This window comes from Podarcis muralis, chromosome 1 (assembly GCF_964188315.1).
Source record: "Podarcis muralis chromosome 1, rPodMur119.hap1.1, whole genome shotgun sequence".
NCBI classification, from domain to species: domain Eukaryota; kingdom Metazoa; phylum Chordata; class Lepidosauria; order Squamata; family Lacertidae; genus Podarcis; species Podarcis muralis.
Genome location: NC_135655.1, coordinates 90,496,613 through 90,522,943, shown reverse-complemented (window position 1 = coordinate 90,522,943; position 26,331 = coordinate 90,496,613). Strand labels below are relative to the sequence as shown.

At 42.4% G+C, this 26,331-nt stretch overlaps 1 protein-coding gene and 1 long non-coding RNA gene across 2 annotated transcripts in view; one reads left to right on the top strand and one right to left on the bottom strand.

Annotated features, from left to right (window-relative positions):
- The first annotated feature begins 2,956 nt into the window (after nt 1-2,956).
- On the top strand, nt 2,957-23,980 carry LOC144328978 (uncharacterized). The gene is made up of 4 exons (XR_013394371.1): nt 2,957-3,124; nt 3,614-3,797; nt 19,385-19,496; nt 21,579-23,980. It is a non-coding gene; the product is annotated as an uncharacterized LOC144328978 (long non-coding RNA).
- Nucleotides 11,188-26,331, bottom strand: part of SLC15A2 (solute carrier family 15 member 2) — a 59,945-nt gene continuing 44,801 nt past the window's right edge. Inside the window, exons 17-22 of the mRNA XM_077934838.1 lie at nt 24,701-24,747; nt 20,477-20,587; nt 19,027-19,123; nt 16,518-16,664; nt 14,318-14,422; nt 11,188-11,565 (exon numbers count right to left, since the gene is read on the bottom strand). Of these exons, the coding sequence (XP_077790964.1) occupies nt 11,389-11,565; nt 14,318-14,422; nt 16,518-16,664; nt 19,027-19,123; nt 20,477-20,587; nt 24,701-24,747 (684 nt within the window). The 3' untranslated portion in view covers nt 11,188-11,388. The remainder of the gene's footprint in view (nt 11,566-14,317; nt 14,423-16,517; nt 16,665-19,026; nt 19,124-20,476; nt 20,588-24,700; nt 24,748-26,331) is intronic.

Here is a 26,331-nt window from a genome sequence, read left to right as displayed (position 1 = left end):
ATTTCAATCCTCTAATATTGTTTTTCACTTTTTGTGCCCATTTTCCCAGTAAGGCAGGGATAGGGAATCTCTGGCCCTCTAGATGTTGCTGGACTACAACTCCTGTCAGCTCTATCCAGCATGGTCAATGGTCAGGGATGATAGAAACTGTAGTCCACCAATATCTGGAGGATCTCAGGATCCCTATCCCTGCAGTATGGATATGAAATGCATATGCAGCAATGTTCACGGGTCAAAGACATTGAAAGAAAATGGAGGTGCCCTTAGGGTAGAATACAGTATGTGTTTTGTGCCAGAAAGTCCCAAACATTTATTGTTTTGCTGTTTAGTCGTTTAGTTGTGTCCGACTCTTCGTGACCCCATAGACCAGAGCACGCCAGGCACTCCTGTCTTCCACTGCCTCCCGCAGTTTGGTCAAACTCATGCTGGTAGCTTCGAGAACACTGTCCAACCATCTCGTCCTCTGTCGTCCCCTTCTCCTTGTGCCCTCCATCTTTCCCAACATCAGGGTCTTTTCCAGGGAGTGTTCTCTTCTCATGAGGTGGCTAAAGTATTGGAGCCTCAGCTTCAGGATCTGTCTTTCCAGTGAGCACTCAGGGCTAATTTCCTTAAGAATGGATAGGTCTGATCTTCTTGCAAGCCGTGGGACTCTCAAGAGTCTCCTCCAGCACCATAATTCAAAAGTATCAATTCTTCGGCGATCAGCCTTCTTTATGGTCCAGCTCTCACTTCCATACATCACTACTAGGAAAACCATAGCTTTAACTGTACGGACCTTTATCTGCAAGGTGATGTCTCTGCTTTTTAAGATTCTGTCTAGGTTTGTCATTGCTTTTCTCCCAAGAAGCAGGCGTCTTTTAATTTCATGACTGCTGTCACCATCTGCAGTGATCATTGAGCCCAAGAAAGTAAAATCTCTCACTGCCTCCACTTCTTCCCCTTCTATTTGCCAGGAGGTGATGGGACCAGTGGCCATGATCTTAATTTTTTTGATGCTGAGCTTCAGACCATATTTTGTGCTCTCCTCTTTCACCCTCATTAAAAGGTTCTTTAATTCCTCCTCACTTTCTGCCATCAAGGTTGTGTCATCTGCATATCTGAGGTTGTTGATATTTCTTCCGGCAATCCTTCATGGATCACTGCCTTGTCGTGGCGAAGGGGCTTGAATAACTCAGAGAAGTTATGAGCTATGCCGTGCAGGGCCACCCAAGACGGACAGGTCATAGTGGAGAGTTTTGACCAAACGCGATCCATCTGGAGCAGGAACCAGCAAGCCACTCCAGTATCCCTGCCAAGAAAACTCCATGGACAAAGACAACAGGCATATAAAACATTTATACTGGACCTCTAAGGCCCCACACAGACATTTAGGCTTGTAACAAGAAGTTTACACTTCCAAGGCAAAGGCTATAGCTTAGGAGCATGGAAGCCTAGATTTTTGCAGATGACATCTTCAAATCTCACACATGATGCAGTGGGAGCAGTAGACAGACGCAGAAGAAACATGCAGATTGGGCAAATCGCACACTCACCTGTATGCAACATTGCTGCTGCCCCACAATATAGTGTTTGAATCATGCTGTTGGTGTTCTGAATCAAAATGTCTGGAAAAGAAAAAAAATGTCTGAACTGGTGAATGTGAGTGAATGTCATAAAGTTTTTCAGTGGTGCTCCATACCTATTCTTCCTCCATCCACCTTCACAGCTGCCCCCTCCTTTTAAGTAACAGTCATATCAGTGGATTGAACATTATTTTCATCAGAAGGGGGAAATAATAGATGCTGGCATTTTTAATAGAAAGGATTACTTTTTGGTTTTGGAGATCCTCTGGAATTTCATGACTCTGCTGTGTGCAAAACCATAGCTCAGTGCACACATAGTGCATGTTTTCTGTGCAGAAGATGTAATGTTAAATCCATGGCAGCTCTGGTTAAAAGGTTCAATCTGCACTTAATGGGAAAGATCACTGCCTGGGGCTTTAGAAAATCACTGCTAATCATTAGACACTACTGCACTCGATGCACAAATAATTTAGACCTGGTATAAGGAAAGATTGCCATGTTCCAAAACCAAGATTTCTTCCTTAACTTGAGCATGTTTGTATATTTGGGCTAGGCATTACCTAGTAAATGTTCCCTGAGGCTCTGAGTGGAGCCCTCTACCTAAACTATGCCTCTTAAAAATTATTTATCATTTGTGTTGCACTCTTCATTGAATATTTTTTTTAATCTTCTTTGTTTAGCCTTGCAATAGCTCTGTGAAAAAGGTTAAGAGATAATACTTTGCCCAAGGCACAAGGCCAAAGAGTGAACTGCATAACTGATTGAGTTGAGTTCTGCATTTACCCCTCTCGACTCTGTAGCTCTCAAAGAAGCCAGCTTTTCCAAAGAAATAGCAGCTCAGAAAGGGAATTGGAGATTTTTTTAAAGATGGACGTGATATCTTGGCTATGTCCTGGGGAGGTGTTGGGTGTCCACAGAATGTCACATTTTATTTCCATCGCCTGTCCACAGAGTGTCACTTTGCAACTAGACACACAGGACTTGACTGCCTATGACAAAATGACATTTTAAGTGAGATCATTGCTAATTGCAGCTGTAGCTGTCAATAAGATTAAAATCCCAAACTCAGGGAGAAGAAAAGGCGAGCCCGTTAATTCATTTTGTACAATGTTTGCAAACTGTCACATCAATAACGCATAATAAGAAAAGCCTGCCCCGAAGTAGTAGGCTCAGTGCACACACAACACAATGAGCCACTATATGGCCCCCTTGCCATTACCAGTGGCACATTTATTATCATAAAGAGCGGAAAAACAAACTTCCTGGCTGAAAAACAAGATCAATTTGTACTCAAGCCACTATGTTGGATTCTAAGTGCTGTAATTAAAATGAGGGGCAGATGTTCCTCAAAAGCAATGGCAGACATATAGCCTTGTCATAATGAGGATGTTCTTGCAAGGCTGGCTGTGCAGCCCAACAGCATCGCCATCACTTCTTATTTGTGTGCTGTTTGGACTCTTGGTTCCCCTTTAGGCAGAGAGACAAAGGAGCCTGGTGGCAGATGCTGCTGCAGGGGATTAACAAGTGTGCTTCATCCAGCACCAGCCCACCCATGAGGCAAGGTGAGGTGACTGCCTCAGGCAGCAGGACCCACAGGGGCAGCAGATCTGTTCAGTACTCCCAAACACTTTTCTTTTCTTTGTTTGTAATCTTAGTCTTGATTCCCCCTTTCTCTTTGCAGCTGTTATTGGTGTGTGTATGTGAGGGGGTGGATGAGGAGAACAGGACAATGCACATTATGCATAGTCATCCATTTAATGCCATGTTAAATTTGACCCTAAGCAAAATATTACTTGCATGGTTAGGGGAAAGAGGGGGGGGGGATTAATAAAAGCTAATGCATGGATTGCAGAAGTTTAACTCAGTGGGGGTTTTCTTTTTTTTTAATCCCAATCTCTTTGGAATTGTATAAATACCTTATGTACCAGCCAAATTGGCTCATCAAATCAATTTATCAGGGGAAACTAATTTAATCTTGCTATTCGATGAAAAGGGTGTCTTTGCGGAGCAGCAAGGCTTTTAATGATTTACTCAGCTTATCCTGTTTAAAGCACCATGAATGTAGTTTGACAGAACTCGAGGGAGCCATAATGGAAAACCATGACGGAGAAGATGGAGGTGTCAGCCCATTGACAGCTTTATCTGGGAGAAACTGCAGGAGGAGCCCGGAACAACCGAGGAGAGTGGAGAAATGAAATAAACATGGGGGCCAATGTCACCATTGGTAATAGACAGGTGAGATTAGCAAATCTACAATACAAATTTTTGTGTAACATGAATACTCAACCAGCAAAACCGTGATTCTAAGTGCTTCTATGTGGTGGTCGCGTTCCACCAGTTGTATTAGAGGAAATGCAATACAGTACACTTAATGTGACTGTACCAGAGAGACTGACAGGATGCTGTGTGTTCTTTATATTGCAAAGGAGGAATGAAGAAGGATTTGATGAACTGAACATAAGGATAGGCATGATGCAAACAGCTGTACTAGCGCATGGTTCCAAACTGATAGTTGTGAGCCCTGGCAAATATTTCTTAAGGTGGTACATTTTTATGTGTATCTAGTCACAGGGACTTCATGAGCCACCCTAGCAGTGCAACCCTGTACCCTGAAACTGACCCAGAAATAGGGCAATAAAAATGAAGAACAGGGAAAAATTCAAATCAGTTTGCATTTCAAGCCAAATTTATCAGATCTGCACTTTCTGAAACAGCATGAGTACTGAAACACAGCCATCCTTCAAAATTCATACTCTCACAAATTTCATGATTTAATTCTCCAACCAACCAACCAACCAACCAACCAACCAACCAACCAACCCATGTTTACTAAAATGCATATTTTAAGGGGAAATGGGCACATTTTCTACCAATGAATTATGGTAAACCAAGAGGGTATGTGTGCATGTAAATAGAATCTGCAAACAAGGCAGGAACCCTGAAAACTCCTCTGGTATCTGCTCAGCTGACATCATGATGGCTTCTGATGTGAATGTAGGGAGTGGAATGTAGGGAGTGATGGACAGACAGCAAGCTGGCTCCTGAAGCACCTGTTTTACAAAGAGGTCAGTGCAAATCCATTGCTTGCTGCTGCTTAGAAATCTTTCTTGCCAAATTGCTTAGAATTCTCATGAATGGCAGAGAGAGGGTTGTGTGTGTGTGTGTTGGTAATATCTAAAGTCTTCCAGTATTTAATTATATTCTCAGCTTTACAATCTCATTTTCTCTCAGTTTAATGCGCCACAGTGAATTTGACCTGCTAACAGCTGGTATACCTCCATTTTCCAGGTCAAGCTGCTCTTCCAAAAATGGAGGTGTCTTTGGTGGTTTTCAGCTTATTTCTTTTGTGTTTGTGATCTAAACGATACCATTGTCATTTTAACTGTACTGTTTCTGGACAGCACGGAAATGCTAACCCCCCCCCCCCAACACTTCCAACTTATTTCTGCACCTTTAAAGAGCAGCATTCAATGAAAAACTTTTCATTTCTGCACACCTGATCACTAGCAAAGTTGCTTTTAAAAGGCAGACTGACTAGAAACAAAGATGGAACTACTATGTTTATTATATGGTGGTGATGTGTAAAAAAGGACCTTCTCTGTGGCAGTGCCCCTATTATGGAATGTGTCACCTCTCTGAAGTATGGTGGGTGCTAACTTTTTAATTTTTAGTGTCAGATTAAAACTCACCTGTTTACTCAGGTATTCATGGAATGTTAGCGGCACATTTATTTTGAAGAATGAAACCTTTCAAACAGACCTACAACCTTCCTTTCAACTTGTTTTACTTGGAATAACAATTGTGCATAAAGAACTTTTAACATTCTTCCTTGGGGTGGCATGTACGGAAATAGCCGTGTGATGGCACGCTGCCTTGGGCGTGAACACTGAAGCTTGGTACTCAAAGCATGGACAATAGCCCTGGCTGTAAAGCTGATGTACCAGATTCATGTGACCAAAGGGAATTCTAACCCCCACCCCATCCCAATCGTTTCCATAATGTGTGGCAACCATTTTGGGACTATGTGTGTCCAAAAGATTTTGTTTATAACCCCCCAAGATCTCATGGAAATATGTGGAAAGATTTTTTGGAGCGAGCTGTAATAATTTGATTTGATATTTTTAAGCAATGTGGCTGACGTGTTTTGAGTTAGGTTGTTTTATGTGTGATGTGAAAATGAAAATCAATGAAATCTTTTTATTTATTTTAAGAATGAAGCCTGTCTATTATTTTGAAGTTATTTACTGTGGGTTTTTTAAATCCCTGCTGATATATACGATGGTTTGGAATTTGATGTATTAATGGTTTGAAGTCCAGCATTTCATTTTGCTATACCCCTCCCTGGGATAATTCTTTGATGAAAGGTGGGTGGGAAGTATTGAAAAATAAATAAATAATGTGTCGAATAAATGTAAACTGAATCAGATTTCTTCCCCACTCCTACTGAGGCTTTAATCAATGAGTGAATGTGGGGAAAGGATCTGTAAGCTGCAGGTATTTATTTGCAGGCAGAGTCTGCTTATATTTACTGGATGGAAAGGGAAGAGTAGAAGCCGCAGCAATTCTGATTTGAAGGGGAGACCAAGGGTGGGATTTGCCTAAGGAGTCTGGTCAGTGTGAGCCCTGCATATGAGGGTTCCTGCTTGCAAAATGGAACTGTCCCTTTCCTCTCTCCGTGCCTCCTGGAGCCCTGAAATTGACTCTGGGGGAGGGGGGATTAGGAGAGCCCCCAGAACGGTGAATGGAGGGAGAAAAGGTGGGATTGTTGTTCTGTCTGGCAAATTGCAATGCTTGTGTTGATGGGATGCTCACCACTGAACAACACTGAGTTCCACTAATGCTCTAATGCTAACAGGTCTTGCAGGATCTCTAGAAGGCGGGGTGGCGGACGACCTCTGACCTTACAGACGTTGCTGGACTCCCATCATCCCTGACCACTGACTGACCATGCTGGTTGGAGCTGATGGGAACTGGAGTCCAGGAACATTCAGAAGGCCACAGGTTCCTCACTTCTGTATAGCTAACCCTGACGACTCTGAAACAGGGAACATACAGCGATTCGTGGCAGTGATCACGCTGCATTGTGAAACTGGGCTTTTTAAGGGTTTTGAATCTCATCAGTGAGCAGGACAAGATGTTGAGTTGTTGTTTTTAAACCTCTTATTGTCTCTTCTACCTCTTATTGTCTCTTCTACCACTCTTTGCAGATATCTATTGGCAAAATCTGAGACAGGGGGTATATTTGGCAATATGAATGGAAAATAAAGAGTCATGTTGCATGTAAAATGGCTCTTTTATGATATTGGAACTGGATTCCTTTAATTAAAGCTCTGCGTGTGCGACAATCTGTGCTCCCTGACTGATTCTGGCTCCCTCTGTCCCGCCCCCCTCTTGTAATTTGATTGTTGTTGTTGCTTTTAGCAAAGGAAGAGCTTTTGGAAATTATGTGGTTTTAAAGAGTATCTCATTGGGCAGTGGCATTGCCTTCTGCAGATAAACCTTTTATTTTACAACAAAATAAAAGTTCCCAATAATTTTCATTCATCAGGAGCCATGTGTGTTCCAAAAGCCAAGTACCCAAATTGAAGGCTTATAAAAATTTAAATGCTCCAGTAATTTAAAATCATGTCTGCTAGTGCTAACCAGTGCTGGAATTCATCTGTTCCTTCAGGCATGGGATTTGGGATGAGTGGGTAAGAGGCCTATTTTCTATGTGTGCTTCAATTTGGAAGCAGCTCATGGAAGCATCACACTCGTGCAGTTCAGCTGTTGCAGAGCTAATTTGCAATGTGTCATAAAACAGAATTAGGAAAAGCAAACAAATTTCTTGAAGAGCAAAGAATGTGCTCCAGTAATCCCCAAACATAATGGGCATAAACAGAGAAAATGGAAAACAAGTGAAACTTCACTTGTGGGTAGCCAGAAGCAAATGAGAGCACAGGGCTCCTGAACATTTCATAGTCATGTTGAAAAGGAAATCTCAGCATGTGTAGTTTTCAGTGTGCAATTTATGGGCTAATTCCGTTGGTGTTAAAAGTCAACTTGCCAAGAGGGGGATGCAAGCAAGCAGGTGGAGTGGCATGATCCTTCAGTGAGATAGCATGTATGTTTATTGGCTATATAGTTGTGAGGGAGTTTTCCTCTTAATTCTTGGTTGGATGTCTCTGTTTTATACACATGAAGGAAGGGAGGACTTGTCCACATTTCCATTTGTCCTGTGCCTAGAAAGCAGAGGGTTGTTGTTGCTTTCTAAGCGTGGTTTTCTGTTTGCCCCACCACATTCCCTGGGGAAGCCCATTCTGTTGTTGTTGTTGTTGTTGTTGTTGTTAAAATTTGCATACCATCCTTCATCTGAAGATCACAGGGCAGTTCACAACACAAAAACATAAAATGAGAACCCAAAATACATAATAGAACAAAAACAGACCAACAAAGGCCTAGTCCTAGAGAAATGTTTTCGCCTGGTGCCTAAGGATATGTCATGAAGGCACCAGGTGAGTCTGCCTGGGGAGAAGATTCTGCAAACAGGAAACCACCATAAGCCCACATTTAAAAGCCCTTTGAGCATTTGGGGTCCCCCTTCAGAGTTTCCCCCATGAAAACCCACTCTTTATCGCTCAGTCGGAGCGAACATCAACTCAAGGTTTAAGTGGATTGCCATTTAAAGAAGCAGCAGCTCTGAATGGACATTAAAGAGAATGTTTGTTTGTTTGTTTGTTTGTTTGTTTGTTTGTTTGTTTGTTTGAGCCGAAACTCATCAGAACTGAGTTCCGGCACCTCTCTGGTAGGCGCCATTGCCTTTATAAGGGAAAAAGGGAGGTGTTCATGGTGAGCTCCAGCACCTCTATTTCTAGAAAAATAGAGCTAAGAACTTCCATCAGTTGAACTTAAGCTCTAGCTGAACAAACTGACTCCTTCTCTTAAGATTCTATTCATCTCAAAGATACAGTCACATACATCATCATGTGGTGTGTGTGAAAAGGGGGGTGAAGAATAGGATAGAGGCAGTGGCATGGAGATGGGACTGGTCTGGATGCAAGGGAGAGTTGAAAAAAGGAAGGAGGAGGCAGGGAAAAGGGCTGATGGTGAAAATTAGAATTGCAAAAAAGAGGGAGTAGGAAGCATGGAAATAAGGGTGAAGGTGAAAGCAAGGGTACGAAAGGAAGTGCTGAATAGGAGGGAATGGTGGTTTCATAGTTGAGTAGGAGATGAAAAGGGTGCTGAGTAGTTGCAATGCATGGGAAGAGGAAGATGCAGGGGGTTTCCATGGGGGTGGTCTGTCTGTAAGTGGGTATTGCACAAAAGGAGGGAGAAGGGTAGGCACGGATACAAGGGTGAAGGTGTAAATGGTGGTGCTGTAGAATAGAAAAGTAGCTTAAAATATATTGGGAAGGTGAAAGGGTGTTTAGTAGTTGCATGGCGTAGGAAGGGGAAGCACTGGGTGGTTAATGTGGGGGGAATAGTGATGGGGTTAGCAAGTAAAGAGAAGCTGGCAGAGCCCTACCTGCCACCAGTATTTTTCAAAAGGTAGCAGGGAGAGAGCAATTCCTATCCATCTAGGATAGGCATAAGAACTGGGCCAATAATTATGAGGCTATAACTTTCAAGCAGCAAAATATCTCATGCTTGTACAAGCTGAGAAATTGGACAATTATATTACAGGCCTCCTGGAAGTTGCACTTCTCGACATTGCAAAGAAATAGATGCATCTCTGATTAATTCTCTTACAAGAGCCAAAAGCATCATTTATGCTCTTATCTGCCTTCCTCTGAGCCTGAAGAACGGTAAGAGATAAGAAGATACATATTTTTTTCTTATTTTTTTTTGCACAATCATGTAAACCTTGGTGCTCTTGTGCCCCAACTTTTAACATATCCTGATCCAGCAATTGTTTATGGGTTTTGAAGCTTGTTAGAGATGCATCCTCCAGATACTTTCATCCTCAATAACTTCTCAATTTAGATCTGTTGTGCACACTGATCATGTTTCTTCAGTGAAGTGAATGGGGAAGCTTGCAAATGCAAAAGCTTTGTGTATACATCAGAGCAGAAGTGGAATTCTAGTGTTTCTACTGAAAGCAATTACTATTACTCAACTTCCACATAACCACTACAATCCATATATTTGTGTTGATGGATCTTCATAGCATTATTTGTTATTTGTTTCCTGCCGTGTCTCATAAGACCGCTAACATGGGGCTTATCACAGCAACCCTGTGAGGTAGGATAGACTGAGAGTTTGTGTCTGACCCAAATCTAGCCAATATACTTCACTGACTCACTAGGGATCTGAATTCAGGTCTCTCTCAAGAGTCACTCTGTGAGTGACAATTCGCTGTAATAAAAGGAACAGATGGATAAAAAGTTACACATGGCTTGCATGCCATTCTCTATGTGGAAATGTTTTCTGCTCAGAAAAACTGTCACATTTTAAAGAGCTTATTACTTGAATAGTGATATTCTTAAGCAACAATCTATGATCAGTTGATCCATGTACAGTAAAACATACAAAATCAAAGCACTCTTCTGGCCAAGTCACTAGAGCTTAGTGAGCAGAGCATACAAATATCTCAATCAAAGATAGTCTTAGACTATCTGGAAAGTCTTACAGGCATATGCTCCATGAGTGGATAATTCGAAGAAACACAGCTTTGCAAAATGTTGGATTATGAAAGAAACCAAACATTACTTTAATATTGTGATTAGGAACCAGATTTGTTTTAACAGCACTAACACCAGCACTGAGGTGCAGCACTTTTTCTGGGGCTGCTCAAGGGTATGATGTACCAGCATCATTTTTCTCCAGATGTTAAAAGTGTGGCACATACTGTAAGAACTTCGTTGTGAGTAATGGCACCTTTTTTTCTTAAAAAAAAAGCACAGCTGAGGTGTATGTTCTGATTTTCATTGGAACTACAGCACTCAGAGACTCGGTTTAACATCCTGCCTGGTAGTTAGTATTAGGTGGAGAAAAACAACTTCCCCTTAATGCCAGTTGCCACATTTTGGGGTGGTGTTCTACTATGTTGTACTCAGAGTAGACCTACTGAAAATAATGAACCTAACTTAGTCATGCACATTAATTTCAGTGGGACTGAGTAAAACTTAGTTGAAAACCATTCCAGGCCCCAACAGAAACAGCAGTCCCAACACCTCCCACATTCGTGTTAGAACTTTGGGGGAGTTGTTTTTTGTTTTGTTTTAAAGATCAGGTTGAAGATTGCATGAGGAGAGCTGCTGAAAGAGGGGCTCTTGGGGGTAGGGTGAGGTTCGGTCAGGGATACATAGGCAAGCAAGCTTCATAAACTGCTCTGGATTGTGACCTATTGCTTTTGTCTGCCTGTAAAAGCATGTTGGCACAAAAATGGAACTGAGCAGGAAGGGTGAATTATAACATACTTGATCACACACACCCCTTAGATTTTATCCATTGATGCATTTCTTGAATCTTTTTTTATGCGTTACTTGTGTGCTCTCCAAGTTGTTTCACTCATTCATTTCTTCAGAACTTTGCAAATAAACACGACCTGTTGTTTGAGATGATGGTCACTCACCACCTTGTGTACATTTGAGAATAACTACTCCAACTGCTTGGTGGGGCTGGAAGGAATGGGCAGATTTGAAACCGCTTTGCATCTATTTTTAATGCTTCATGTCCAAGGAGTTTGTTCACATTTATTCAGCTGACTTTAAAAGAGCCTATTTTGCCCTTTCCCCTGAATATAATATATTTTGTGAGATGCCATCATGAAAAATAAATCCATTTCCTCCACATCTTGTTAAAAGAGAAAGGCCACAAAATCCCATGCCAGTGTCCACAGCCGCCTTTATAGCTCTGCTTTCTTGGTAACAAGCCCAATCATATTTTTACTGTTTGACGTCCCTTGTTGGTCCTCTCTGGCAAGGAGTTCTTCTGGGTCCATGCTGGTGTAAAAATATCCCATGATGGAGAAAATAATAAACACGATAAAGAGCAGTGCAGCAAAGAGGACAAACTCGAGCCACTGGAGAAAGAAGAGGGGGTTTTTTTTGGGGGGGGGACACAAAAAATTAATATTTAGTTGCCAACAACACTTACATATTGATCTTCTTCCAACTGTGCAGAAGCTTAGTCAAACTATTTCACTTCTAGTTACCAGCTGCATATGGCACCTGGAAGTGACAGAGGAGCAGAACTTTGCAAATCACTCTGACAGGGCCAAACTAGATGCAATTTATTGGACACAATTTGGTCTTTTTGCTTTAACCAATAGCTGGTGTGCCTCCTTCCCCCAAACACCAAGCTTCAATAGGACTGTGACATGGGCGATAGGGATGGCGTCATCCCTTTGTGCACGGCCCCATTGCAGTACTGATCTGGATTAGGGGTCCTGCACTGAATACTTACATTGGGGGAAAGCTCCAGTTTGCTCCAGTTTCCAAAATGGCTCAGGAATGTGAGCATGGAAATCCTTTGGAAGACCATATAGCTAAACTGCTGCTCTTTTCAGTGCATGTGTGGCATGGGGGAAAAAACCTGTGTGATAACCCAATTTTTCAAAATCCACATTGTGTTTTATTTGGGGAATACTTAGGGAGGCTAAAAACAGGGATATGCTATCCTGAAGGGCAGAATTTGGGCATTTTGGCCTCTGAGGGGAGTTACTGGAATTACGATAAGTTCACCGGTTCTCATGACCACAGCAAAATGTCGCTGTGTGTATGTGTGTTTGGGAGAGGACTGAGATAACCTGAACAGCTGTAGTTGCAGATGTACCATAAGGGGCAGAAGTCCAGGTTCCCACTCAGCAGAATGAGCTGGATGGCCACAAAATGCAGCAGACCTGGCTCAGCATATTTTGCAGTAAGTGCAGTAATACACATTACCAACTAAGTAGCCTCACCCTCCAACCCACCATTATGTCCAAAGTTTAAAAACACTTAAGTGCACATAGGAGTTCTTTGGTGCAATAAAAGACAGTCATATGCTGGAAAATGAGACTAAGTACACACATTTAAAGCATACACACACCACTAAAGGATCCTTGGAGCTGTGGTTTCTTAAGGGTGCTGGGAATTACAGCTCTGTGAGGAGTGAACTACAATTCACAGGACTTTTGGGGTGGGGCAGGTGCTTTAAATGAATGGTTTGTAGCCTGAGTGTGCATGAACTTGATATTGTCATATACTGTAGAAGCAAGGTCATGCATCACGTGAGCTGACAGGTAGAGTCAAATGAATCTAGTTTAATTAGTTTTCTTATTTCCCCCCAATGTCCTTCCTGTGAATATTTTCCAGCAATATACATCTATTGTTACTGGTACAGAATGGAACAACACATGTGCTCAGCTAAATGCCCTGGCATTAATTTTTTTTGGTGTGTGTATGTTATTAATTTGTGAGGGAGGACACTAAATTGGATGGCACACTAATTGCATTCTATTCTCCTTGTTGTGTCAGCTCTATTGCTTTATTAGTTAATTGCTCATTTGCTCAGTGGCCTTTCTCTCCATTATGTAGGTTAATCAGTTATTTTTTGTGATGTATCTCTTCCCCTTTGTACAAGTTACTTATTTCCGCATTCATTACTTCTGGGCTATATACTGGGGCCATTGGTAGGCAAGTGTCCTAATCATACACATTAAACTGTCAGCAACAATCTAGGTTATAAGTCTCTCTGAGCATTTTAAATTAGCACTTGGAAGGAGGATTTGGTTTCCACTGGTTGTACCCAGTGCTTTTTTTGGTTTTAAAAAAAGTATTGCCAGTAGTCATACCTTCATCATCATGGTTGCAGCACAAAATGACTATCATGCCAGCCAAAAAAGAAAAAAAAGAGATAGTACTCTGTACTGGTGAATACCATCCATTAGGGTAATCCATACCAGGGAGTGCCATCACAAAAAAGAGCACTAGCTGTGCCTATTCTTTTGGATATGCCTGAATCCACACCTTCTCGTGTTCACTGACATATGTGCCACACTAACAGAGAAAATGTTGTCCAGCATACTAAGATGCTGTGTCCTTTACAGAAGTTAAAAGTGATAGGAAGGATGGTCCATTTTAGAACGTTCCTCTTCGACACAACATGCATTCTTGCCTTAACAGAAGGATGTCTTTCTTTCCGTGAAGAAAGTCCTGCATCTTTGGGTATGCATTCATGTTTCACAGATGGGGAACCTGTGGCCCTCCAGATGCTGCTGGAATACAACTCCCATAATACCTGATTGTTCACCGTGGTTGCTAGGCCAAATGGGAACTGGATTCCAATGACATTTGGAGGGACACAGATCCCCATCCCTGGTGTAAACAAATGTAATATGTGAACTGGACAATCACGTGCAACTGTGGTTAAGCGGATTACTTCTGACTATATTGGGGATTGCCGGGTTAATCACCAGTAAAACCAGGTCTAGGAAATAAATAGGTGAGTGACTGCCATTTCCATCTTACCCTGTACTCTCTTCTTTAACTCCCTAGGGTCTAATGCAAAGAAAAAGCCTTTCCCATCACCCCCTACCTAATCCTTTTTACTGGACAGGACAGGGATTGCTCCTGAGCATAGAAAACATACCTGAGAACTCCAATCATCCCTGCCAATTCGCTATGTTGACTGAGGATGATGGAGCCCCAACAACATATGAAAAGCCCCTAATTTCCCCACCCTTGTTCTGGAAAAATGGCTGCCAAATGTACTGAAAGCAGATCAGAATGTCCTGTGGAGTGTTACTCACAACTCCAGCCTTAGTGCCATGGTTAATGTATTCTATCCCATACCTGTTCCATTGGTGCAGCCTGGGCAACAACAAGCACAATCGCATTTCCAAAGGCCACGGTTAACAGCCAGCCAGCCTGCAGCACTGACTTCATGCTGGCAGGAGCCTGGGAAAAAAGGAAGAAAACCAGGAAGATTAGTCCATTCCCAAACACTGAGAAATTTCCTCAGCATCCTCACTGAGTACTATGCTGCAGACTGCACTCAACCACTTTCCTGTTTTGCGATGGAGTAAGCAAATCACCTCATGGCTCTGTGGGCCAGTTACAGATCAGTATGTATTCCTTAGTTACTTGGTTCAACACCTGATGCCTCGCCAGGACCGGCCTCTACCATCAGGCAGAATGAAGTGGCCGCTTCCAGCAGAAGATGCAGAAAGGGAATGGTGGTGAGGCATTGGAGGACAGGGCTGTGTCCACCATGTGGCCTGACCTTCAGCCCTTAAGTTAGTTTGCTGCCCTCATGTGCAGTGAAGGACATCTGCCTCATTGCCAGAGTTAAAGTTAAATTCCCTTAATAATAAATGGTGATGGTGGTGATATGCCACTCCAGTTATCTGTACATATAATGGTAGAGGGTGGGGATGGCAGCACACCATTTACCTCAGGTACCAAAATGCTTTTGAGTGGCCCAGTGACTTGCAGACAGATGTGTGTGAACTGACTCAGTTGAATAACACTATATCATTCTGAGGTAATGTGAAGTGATCTGGAAGTCTTTGCCGAGGTGTCTGACATGTAATGGCTCATTCACATCTGACCATCACAATCTGATGCTGCGGCCATCGAGCGATGAGCATTTATGTGTGTGTAAATCAATCAACCCTGAGGCATGGCAGAAAATGGCACTGAGGTATATCAAGGGGATTCTGAGAACCAGCACATACTTCCTCTGCCCTCCAGCAGCTCTCATGTAAGCGTCATCCTACCTGCCTGTGTCATGTGTGGGTTATCTCTGTATTCTCCCAGGGGCCCCAAGAAGAGACTTCAGGAATATAGGAGAGTGGAGAAATACCACATAGCCTTTGAAATCAATGTGGCTGTTGAAATGCCCTGTGGTTTTCTTGGATCTTTGAGGGAAGCACCATAGAAAGCTGCCTTATACCAGGTTTGCTTATCTTAGTGTTTTTGCTCTGATTGACAGAATCTCTCCAGGGTGTCAGGCAGGGATTTTCCCTTATCACCAGCAATCTGATCCTTTTTTAAAAAAAAATTGGATAGACCAGGAGGCCTTCTGCATGCAAGGCATGTACTCTGCTGCTGAACAATGGCCCCTCCTCATTGCACACAAATAAGAACTAATCTGTCAGCACAATACAAAAGAAACAAGAGAGAGAGAGAGAGAGAGTGCACATGACTCAAGCTAACACTGCTCCCAATTATATTCTGTCCCATATTGCTATAAACCTAATATGTTTCTAGACCTTAAGTTTTAAAAGGATTACTCAGGATTACTTTATATACTAGTTTTCCCCCATCACCTAATAAATTTTAAAACATCAATATTATATTGTGATAGCCAAAGCAAATGTTTCCATTTACTCCTGGAACCTTTAATACAGGAGGGTAATTACTTCCATAGTATTTGTGTGGGCTGTAGTTTCTACCCATTTGACCTAGTTTATAGTAGAATTATGAAATTTGTTATGACGGGATGTAGTGATGGCAACCAACTTGGATGGCTGTTATATGGGACAAGTTCATATGGCTATAGTCAAAATGGCTATATACTACCTTCAGTCTCTGAGGCAGTGTGCCCCTGTATACCAGTGGATGAGGATAATGATCTGTAAAGGGCTGTTATGCTCATGTCATGCTTGTGGGCTTCCCACAGACCATTGTGAGAACAGGATGCTGAACTCGATGCACCTTTGGACTGATCCAGCAGGGCACATCTTATGTTCTTATTGTGCCAGATCTTCTGGTCACTGCATTCAGTCATCATGTCCACACAAGAAGATGGAGAATAGAGAGATGTACATATTAATAGATCAGGACTGCAGTCCAAGGCACACTTTACTTGCAACTAAATTCACAGTAAATTTGGTCAGGATTGTGGTGCAAGTCTACACCAAACTTGCAACTTGTTCTCTGTTCTCTCAGCCTTTGGAAGACCTGGCACAGTGCAGCTTTCTATCCTGCCCTTCTCCTCATTAAGCACATCAGATTTCCGATTTTCTTCTTAGTGCTCTACATACATTACCTGGGAGTAAGAGAAGGCAATGCCTGTAATGGAAAACATCACTTCTCCAGCTGATATTAACAGGTACTGTGGAATCTGCCATGAAATATGGACATTATTGGCTGAGATGTCTTCTGTCTTCCATGCTTGGAGGGATTTTGTAGAAGTCTAAGTTAGGAGGAAAACAAGTCATGATGATTAGGTGGTGTTAATGCAGAATCTATGTTGGTGTGTGTGTGTGGAGAGGAAAGGTTTTCTTTTGAAGACTGAAGCAGCATTCTCCTCCTGGGCCCACTAAACAACTGTGAACTCTGCCAGTGGACTGAAATAAAGTCACATTAAAAGCATCGGCAAACTCTGCTTTTACCGGGAAGGTGCTGGAATTGTTTATGAGATGCATTTAATCACCATAAAGGGAAAGACAACAAGAAGGCCTGTTTTAGAAGGCTAAAAGGGGTGAGCAGTAATTGTGTGCATTACTCATTGGACTATGGAGAAATGTCACAAACACCTTCAAAAGAAGTTTGATGTTGACAAAAGATTGGGCATAGAAGATAATGATCCTAGCTATTTACATACTGCAGTTCAGCCATATTGCAGCACCATATGCATAATTTAGCTTCTTTATGCATATGCCACAAAGCATAATAGATCTGGAAGCTGAACAAAGCATACTGTTAATTGCAACAGCCAGATTGGAGAAGATCAGTCACTTGGTCAATAATAAGAAGAATAGGTATATAATGAGAAGAGATACTGCCAGCAGAAAATTCAAAACAGGCCAGATTGACTTGAGTGCTATCAGTGGCAGTTCTTTACCATCCTGATGCATACTGCTAAACTCTTGATTGTTCATACTGTTATAAATCTAGATCCCCCATTATTCTGACTGCAGTACATAAATGCACAATACATACTCCTCAGTATAATACAATTACATTTACTTCAGGTCTTTCACATCTACCAACTCTACCAATCCAGAACATAACTACTTGCAGATAAAGACTAATTCACACAATAGAAATGATGAATACGTATGTGTATACTTCACTGCTTGGGATGTGTGATAAATTTTACTTGTCTTTTTTTGTTCACAGTAGAGATGAAAGAAAGCATTGCTTTCTGTTCCTCCCTGTATTCACTGCATGCAGCACTGTTTCCATTCTGCTGCAGTTCAACTTCTGTCAAAAACTGTCATTTGTCTCACTCTCTGCTGCAGTAAAATTACATAACCAACGTAATTTACATAATTAAGTTGTATAAGTTATGTTGTCACTATGTTATTCCACCCCATTATTTTCAATGCAAATAAAATCCAATGCAAATACATGTGTGTGTGTGTGTGTGTGTGTGTGTGTGTGTGTGTGCGTGCGCGGTGTTAATCAATAAATCATTTTTGAAATGAAAGCAAGAACAATAGTGGATACAAATTGTATTTTGCTGGATTGATTTTCATTGTGGACATGGGATGAATAAATGAGTATTGGAAATTCCTGCTCCTGATTGGCCAGTCTCATATTGTGTCCCAAGAAACAGTTGATAGAGCTATAGATAACAAATAGTGAAGTATTAAATATTCAGTAATGAAACAAAAACAAAAAACTGGACAATCTATGTCAGACCCTCAAGAATTAAGAGCAAAAATTTAATTTCTGCTGGGCTGTGTCTATCCATTCATATGTCTGTTCATTCATCCATCAGTTCATCAGTGTGTTTATCACAAATTCTATGCATATTTATTCAGAAGGAAGTAACAAAGTGTTCAATGGGGCTTGTTTCTGGGTAGACAAAGGATAATTCTTCTACACTGAGGCAGCTGCCACCATCTTAATTTTCCCAGAATGCCTCTGGGTCCTATGTCATGATCCAGAGGTGTCTGAGGAAATTAAGTAGAGGCTGCAGCTGCCTGGTGTGCACAGGGTCTTTTAAAAAAAGTTTTGTCATTGGCATCTGTGGGCAGCATTTGCTGCACCATGCCGAGGACTATGCCAGACTTGCAATCCATGCATGTCTACTCAGAAGTAAATCTCACTCTGTTCAGTAGGGATTAAAAAGGTAAAGGTAAAGGACCCCTGACAGTTAAGTCCAGTCGCGAATGACTCTGGGGTTGCGGCACTCATCCTGCTTTACTGGCTGAGGGAGCCAGCGTTTGTCCACAGACAGTTTTTCCGGGTCATGTGGCCAGCATGACTAAGCCGCTTCTGGCAAAACCAGAACAGCGCACAGAAATGCTGCTTACCTTCCCACTAGAGCTGTACCTATTTATCTATTTGCACTTTGATGTGCTTTCGAACTGCTAGGTTGGCAGGAGCTGGGACCGAACAATGGCAGCTCACTCCGTCGTGGGGATTCAAACGGCTGACCTTCCGATCGGCAAGCCCTAGGCTCAGTGGTTTAGACCACAGCGCCACCTGCGTCCCTAATAAATCCACATAGGATTTCAGCCAGACACCCACTGGGGTCAATGTAGGAGACTTCAGTGGCTGAACTTTGGCTGGAAATGGCATGCAAGAGTCAACGGGCAACTTACGTTTGTTATAACAACTGTATATGCAGCTCCAAAATCAAGAAGGCCCAGGTGCAGGATGAATTCTTCTGCTCCCACTCTGCATTTGACATTGTTGTATCTTGATATGACAAAGAGGGAACACAATAGTTCCTGGTTAGCCACTCATGACTGAAAAGCACAGGGTGTAGCCATTAACAAGATCCTTCAAGCTGATTGAGGGCATTGTATAACCCATGTTTCTGGTTCTGTATTAAGTACAGTGTGTTATTAGCATTTTAATATTCACAGCTATTGTTTTAGGGACAGCTGAAGAAGGGCACTGATCAAAAACAATTGTGCATTTATTTTGCATTGTACAGTAAATTGCTTTATTTTCCAGCTCTGGTTTTCTTTAAAGACAGGGAAGAAGAAGAAGAAGAAGAAGAAGAAGAAGAAGAAGAAGAAGAAGAAGAAGAAGAAGATACATCTTAGACCCTGTTCTGCGTGTGCAGGTAGGCAAAATTGCAGAGAAGCAATACGGATTTGCCAGATGCCTGGTTTGGTTTACCAATTTCAGCAAGGCTTACCAATAAGGACTGGGAAGAAGAATAACTTTTTGTACTCATCTTTTTCACACATACTAATTTACTTAGGAGCAAGATGAGATGCACAATGAACATGCCTTTCTTAAAAAGAGACCACAGCTTAGTGGAAGAGCATCTGCCTTGTAGGCAAAAGGTCACAGGTTCAATCCTGGGAACCTCCTGTTAAAAGATCTCTGAGAACAAAGCTGTTAAAGACCTGTGTGAGAGCTTGGAGGACTCCTGCTAGCCACACTAGAAGGATTAATACACACCATTTGTTTATCAGGCCCAGTATTGTTCACTCTGGCAATGACTTTCTATGGTTTCAGAGGTCCTTCACATTACCTGTTACCTGAACTTCTAAACTGCAAATGCCAGGAGTTGAACCTTGGACTTTCTGCCTGCAGAGCATGAGCTGTACCACATGGTCCTTCCTTGCTGTCAAGAGAGGATCAGAGCTGTCAGTTCTAACAATGCTGAATTTCCTTGTTATGGACTATGTGGGAAACTGTGATGCCTGCCTTGGACTGGTAGTGCTTAATCCCATCATACATCTACATGATCACTTATGGATATTCCATGCAGTCATTTCAGGTTGGGAAAGCTCTGTGAGCTTCATTCTTAAACTCAGTGGAGCTTTGTTGTTGTTGTTCTTGTTTGCTCCTTGGAGTGTAGGCTATCCACTGAGTTGCCTAACCCAGAACATCCCCACTGTGTACTTCTCTTCATCTGATTATTTGGATGGGAAGGTATTTGGAAGATATACATGGGGAAACTAGACCAGAACCATACCTTATAATAACAAGAAAGAGCCAAATTTCTAGTGAACTGACCCAGAGATATCACAGAGAGCCCCCAAAGGGAAATGTGTGCTAGCTCAGAGCATGGAAATGTTGACAGCATCTCACCTTCCCCTTGCCAGGGTCCTGTAGCTTGAAACACCGTAACTTTTGTTAATACTGACAAAATCCTCATTGCCAAGAGTGATGTTGACATCCAGGTCCAAAGAATTAATGAATCTGAAAGGAAACTTGATTTCATCATGACAGAAAGTGAATAAAGCAAAAGAAAGCACCAGATATTTCACTGGAGGCATGCAATCTCTTTTTAAAGGGGGCTTCATCTATCTCTTAATTTTTATGATAGTCTTGCCAGCCAGAAATACTACCAATTAATCACAGATTACTGTCTCCCTATACATTTAACCCCTTGAGACAATGCATTGATGCCCTTTTCCTTTCTAGGAGAAATAAAATGATTTGTGTGGGTAATTCTATCTAAGAAACTCAGTGGGATGGGTGGCTGAGGGGGGATGGAAACCTTAGTCAAGGGTGCTAAACATTACTCTCCTTCATGATACTACTCCAGAAAGAACAATTTCCTATTGGCTATATCAGGCAAACACTATGTTTTCCAGAAGGCACTGGATGAGTTCCAAAGTTGTATGATTACTTATTTCAGAATGAAAAATAACAAAATCTCAGAGTTCAGGGGCATCACTATGGCTCCATGCAGAGGACGTACAGCTAGTAAGCTCTGATGCTTGTGATTCTCAGCAAGGCGTCTGCCCAAACATCTGTCCAAAACAGGATGCTGAACAACAATTGTTATGCAACTGTTATGCAACTATATCAGACCTGCACAACTCATGACTGACCAAGCTGAGCCTAGCCCACCAGGTCCTTGACAATCTACTCTGTTTTGCAGTCAACAGAGGTGAAAGGGACCTTGAAGGTCACCTGGTGCAACTCCTGCTCAATACAGAACCTTCAGTGCATCTCTGGCAGTGGGCTACCTCCTGCTTAAATACATCCAGTGAAGGGCAGCCTTTTGCATGGTTTGCACAACTCTTATAATTAGCAGGGTTTTCCTAACAGCCAAGAGTGTTGTTTCCCTACAAATTGCCACCCACTGGTTCTAGTGGGGCAATGGGAACATCTTCTGCCTGACATCCCTTCACATTTCTGGAGAGACTGCTACTATATCTTCCCTTAATCTTTTCTTATGTAGGCAGGCAGCAGAACAGGAGGTTTGCTGTGACCCTGGTGAGCCACCATACATGGCTGCATTTGGCTTGAGTTACTAACTGTGCAAGCCTGACATCTGCTGATTTGAAAGAGACCTTTCTTCAACAAATCAGAATGGAGTTTCTAACATTGGTGGAAACACAAACCTGCATTATGATTTCCAGTGTCCTCCCTCCTGAAATACTATCTATTCCTTTGTGTGCTGGCTTAATTTTGCTAGCAATTTAAATAGAATGCTCTATGAACAAGACAGGATGAATATGTCTTTGGGAGGGTGAAATGGATCCCATTATATCTTAAATATTTCATCTGGGAGGGTAGAGAAACTGTAGGAACATTTTGGATAAATCCCAGCTCAGCACAGTTTATGAACATTTGCTGGTTCCATGGCACAGCACATACTTGTATGCTAAAGTTACCAGGTTTGGTCTGGCTTTGTCAATTAAAGGACTGTGTAGGGTTCCCAATTGTGGGGAGGATTTCCTCTAAACATGGAAATGTTGAGGGTGAAGCCAACAGGGACATCCTCATATTATTCACCCAAACTTTAACAGAATGCCTGAATAGCGTATTGTAATTCCTTACATCCTCCTGACCTGGAATCCATTGGTTGTAGCCAATCTAGTCTAGTCAAATCCAACTGCACAGCCCCTTTTCCTCCCCTCCTTCTGCACCCCCAAAATCTACTCCACAAGGTTCCTCAGCCCTCTAAAGCAGATTCTGAGGTTGCACAGGTGAGAGGAGGGGAAAGTTTTGAAGTGCAAGTCGAAGTCTGCTACATTGCTGGAACACCAGCACTGGGTACAATGCCAGATCTCCAAAGTGGAGTTAAACTCAACAATGAAGATTTAGTTTTCCCATAAACTTTACAGTGTTCCAAGTCCTAAGTAAGCCGAATAGATCTGTCCAGTCTCATGCAAAATGGTAAGTTTCTTTCCATATATTTCCCATTTTCCTTGCAGCTAAGGAGTAGAACCGAATGAGCATCAGCAACCATGTAAACCAAGTGAGTTGTTCCCTGCTCCTTTTAGGTAAGCACAGTGTAGACTGTTTCTACTCCTTGCACAATGCAAAGAAAGAAAAAACATTATGGTCTAATGGCTACAGATCTGAACTATCCGGGATTCCACCCACCCCACCCGCCACTTTCTGCAGAATGATGGAGGCTCTGATCCCTAGAGGTGGGCAGTGGACTGCAACACAACAATAATTAGGATAAGAGAAAAAATGGAATTAATTATTGCAATTGATTAATTCATTAATCACAGGCTTTAACAGAGGTTGTAATTTAAAAGACGTATTTTCCCTTCCAAAGAGTGTTCAACAGAAACAACATTTGTAATAAGCAGACTGTGTAGAAGTCTCCACTCATGTAAGGTTTTACAGATGGCTTTCCCAATGAATTATGTGAATTGTTATTCAGATGGAAGGGGTGCTCTTTCCTTTATTAATACTCTCAGAATTATCTTCAGTTAATCAGTTTAAAAGCAAGACACATTACAGGAATAAGAATAAAATAAGGAACATGTATAAGCAATATGGCAAGCTTGCATTTCCTTCTTTAGAACATTATTTTGGTGGGGTAAGGCGGGGTGGGGGTGGGGGCTGGCTTTCGGATGTTATTGGAGACTCCAACTCCCATTGGCCCCAACCAAGTTATCAGGGATGATTGGAGTTAAAACCCAGTAAGTTCTGTGTGGAGGGACACAGGTTCCCCTCCCCTGTCAACTCTCATGAGCCCCAGCCAACGTGGCCAAAAGTCAAGGATTATGGGAGTTGCAGTTCACTGATACCAAAATGGTTTCCCATCCTTCACATAAGGTCACTCCCCTTCACCCACATTTCAATCTTGGGCCACTCTGAAGGAAGCATTTCTAATGCCATTCGGGATTGCATGGTGGATTCATGAACTGTATTACTGCTATACTACTACTACTACTACTACTACTACTACTACTACTACTACTACTACCACTGATACCCCGCCCATCTGGCTGGGTTTCCCCAGCCACTCTGGGTAGCTTACAAGACTGAACCAGAATACCTGACTAGTGCAGCTGTCTCTCTGAGCTTCTTCACAGTTTGCATGGCAATCATGTTTGCTGCAGCAACATCAAAACCGTGTGTGCCACATGAAACAGGGGGGATCTGGCATGGGAGACATGAATTGCTAAGTACTAAACACTTGCCTAAACACTTAGGGATGTACCTAGCAGAGCTCTGACTGGTGGCAGATCTCCATCCCTGAATATTTAGAAATGCATGCATTCTCCTTTTACATATCTGCTATGCGGAACGCTTGTGTAGCCAATTATGGCCGATGACATACTGCAATAGGTAGGAAGGGCTAGGGAAAGGCTGCTACCCCCGAGCAACAACCAAGACATACACCCATGCAGGGACATAGTCTGTGGTTGTCATGACTGGGGTTTACACTTCAGCAAGGAGCCCACTGCCAGTCCTCTGGTCCTGCTCCACTTCCCTGTTGATGTCTCTGCCTGTTCACATGTACCCTTCCAAGTTTACACACAGATTGTCAAGAGCTGCAGGCTCCCTCTCCTTCTGGAGAGCACAATGGATCGGGACCAGAGGGAAATGGCGATTGACTGACCCACTTGGGAAGGTGACCCACTGAAGGCATCTTGTCCAAACGCTTTGCAAAATGTGGAGAAAACACAGCACCCTTTCCCTGGGAGGAGAGAAGCAGCTGCAAGGAGCCAACTGAATTCAGCGTTGCATAGATGTGTGTGATGTGGCTGCTTCAGAGTTCTCAGTGGGAACTGCTGCAGTGGTTGTCCCTAACCAATCAGCAGCTGCATATCTGCACCATTTGACTTCCCTGCCTCCACCATCACCTTGCATTTCCTACTGCTAAAGCTCTCCTCTTCTTTGGTCACTGCTTAGTGATAATAGACTCTTCCTACTACTTCCTACCTTTACACTCTCACTGGGTGCAGCCATAGCAAGCATAATTGCCATATAGTACAGCTTTCATTTGAAACACACTGATGAGGCCCAAGCTCTGGCTGAGCCTGTGTTAACGGCTTCTGTCAAAGCATGGAATTAGAGCAGCAAAGAAACAGGTCACCCAAATCCAGTTCACACCTCACAGCAGACATGCCTTCTGATGGCTTTCCCCCCATATCTTTAATCTGAAACCAAAGGAAAACAAAATCAGTACATGGTTTCTGCTTACATGCAGGTTTTCTAACGAGCAAATAATTTATAAATAAAAATTAAAAGAAAACATGGGTTCTGAATGTGAACTTATTAAATGGAAGGAGATGTTTGAAATGCTCTTTTTATCAGGTCCTACATGGCTTTATTTCTGGTAGGAAGGTTCCTATCCAATTCATAACCTACCAGGCTCGCACTGGTCCAAATGACGGGCAAGGCAACTTTCTCATCTCGCTAAAGCTAAAAGCTAAAATGGGACCCTGTTTTGCCCAGGCATGCATTGATCTACTTTGTGACAAAAACAGGTGCTTCACCAGCTGCACTTAGGGCTCATCCAGATGTTCTTTGGTGCCCAGCGCTTCCCCCCGAAAAACCCACTCTTTACTGCTGAATTGGAGCAAACAGCAATCAGCAGAAAACCCAAATTACTGTTTGTTATGATTTAGCATTAAAGGATGGGTTTTCCTGGGGCAGGGAGCAAAAAATGAAAAAGTGAAACCAAACAGTTGGACACAGAGCTTTAAAGTGCAGGGCAAAAGGTAAGTGTGAACAAGCCCTTAGTTTCCACAAAACATGGAGGAATGGAGAAGATCACCAGGGTCTGGGTCAGCACTGAGTTGAGAAAGAAGTGGTGGAGAAGTACACGCTGAAGCATTGCAGTGAGTCCATGTGATACCATGTGTCTGGAGGGCCTCTGGAGCAGGACTCTTCAACCTTCCATCCACCTTTAACCCAAACATGCACTTGGAGACCCAGTTCTTAATTTTTAAGCATGCATTTTTTTTGGTGGAAGTGCTGCCATTGTGACCCACCTTAGATCAGGCTGTGACCTTGAAGTGGGTGTCCTGACCTATCAGTTGAAAACCAGAGGTCTAGACAAGTACGTAGCACCTTATATACATTTCTCAATTCTAAATAGCAGATGAATATTTAATGGACTGTCTGTGACCTTTCTTTCCTACAGAATGGTTAAGGCCTAAGCTTTATCACCGCAGCATAGCAGATCATGTTGGTTAAGGAATTGAATGCATAAAGTTTTTTAATTGAAGGTTAGGGGATGAAAGATGCAGGAGGGGAATGCTGGGGAATCTCACACAGATCTGAAGAATGGAAGATACTATCCAATTACATCCTTCCACTATTGGAAGTTTTCCATCAGCAGAGGGATACAACTGGATACAAACCACAGTTACTTCTCATTAAAAGGGCTGGGAAGAGATATGCATTGCTGAATTTTCACATATTCATCCAAAATAGCATTTTAAAAATCTGAACAATTTTTTTAACCTGCAAGTTTCTAGATAATGGTTGTAATCTCTATAATATCACTCCATAAACTGAGTGTGCTACACAGAACTTTCTCAGGGCATACAAACAGGACTAGTGAGAGGGCCCCAGTTGTCAGTAACAATTCCAACAGCTGGGCAGTCCTTTACACTTAACTCTAATGACTTTTGGAAGAGGGTTTCTTCCCAACCTTTTCACTTCCATGTCTATAAAAGGCCTTTGAGTGCTGCGTGGCTTATATTTGGTAAACAGACAATAAATTGTAAAAGGAA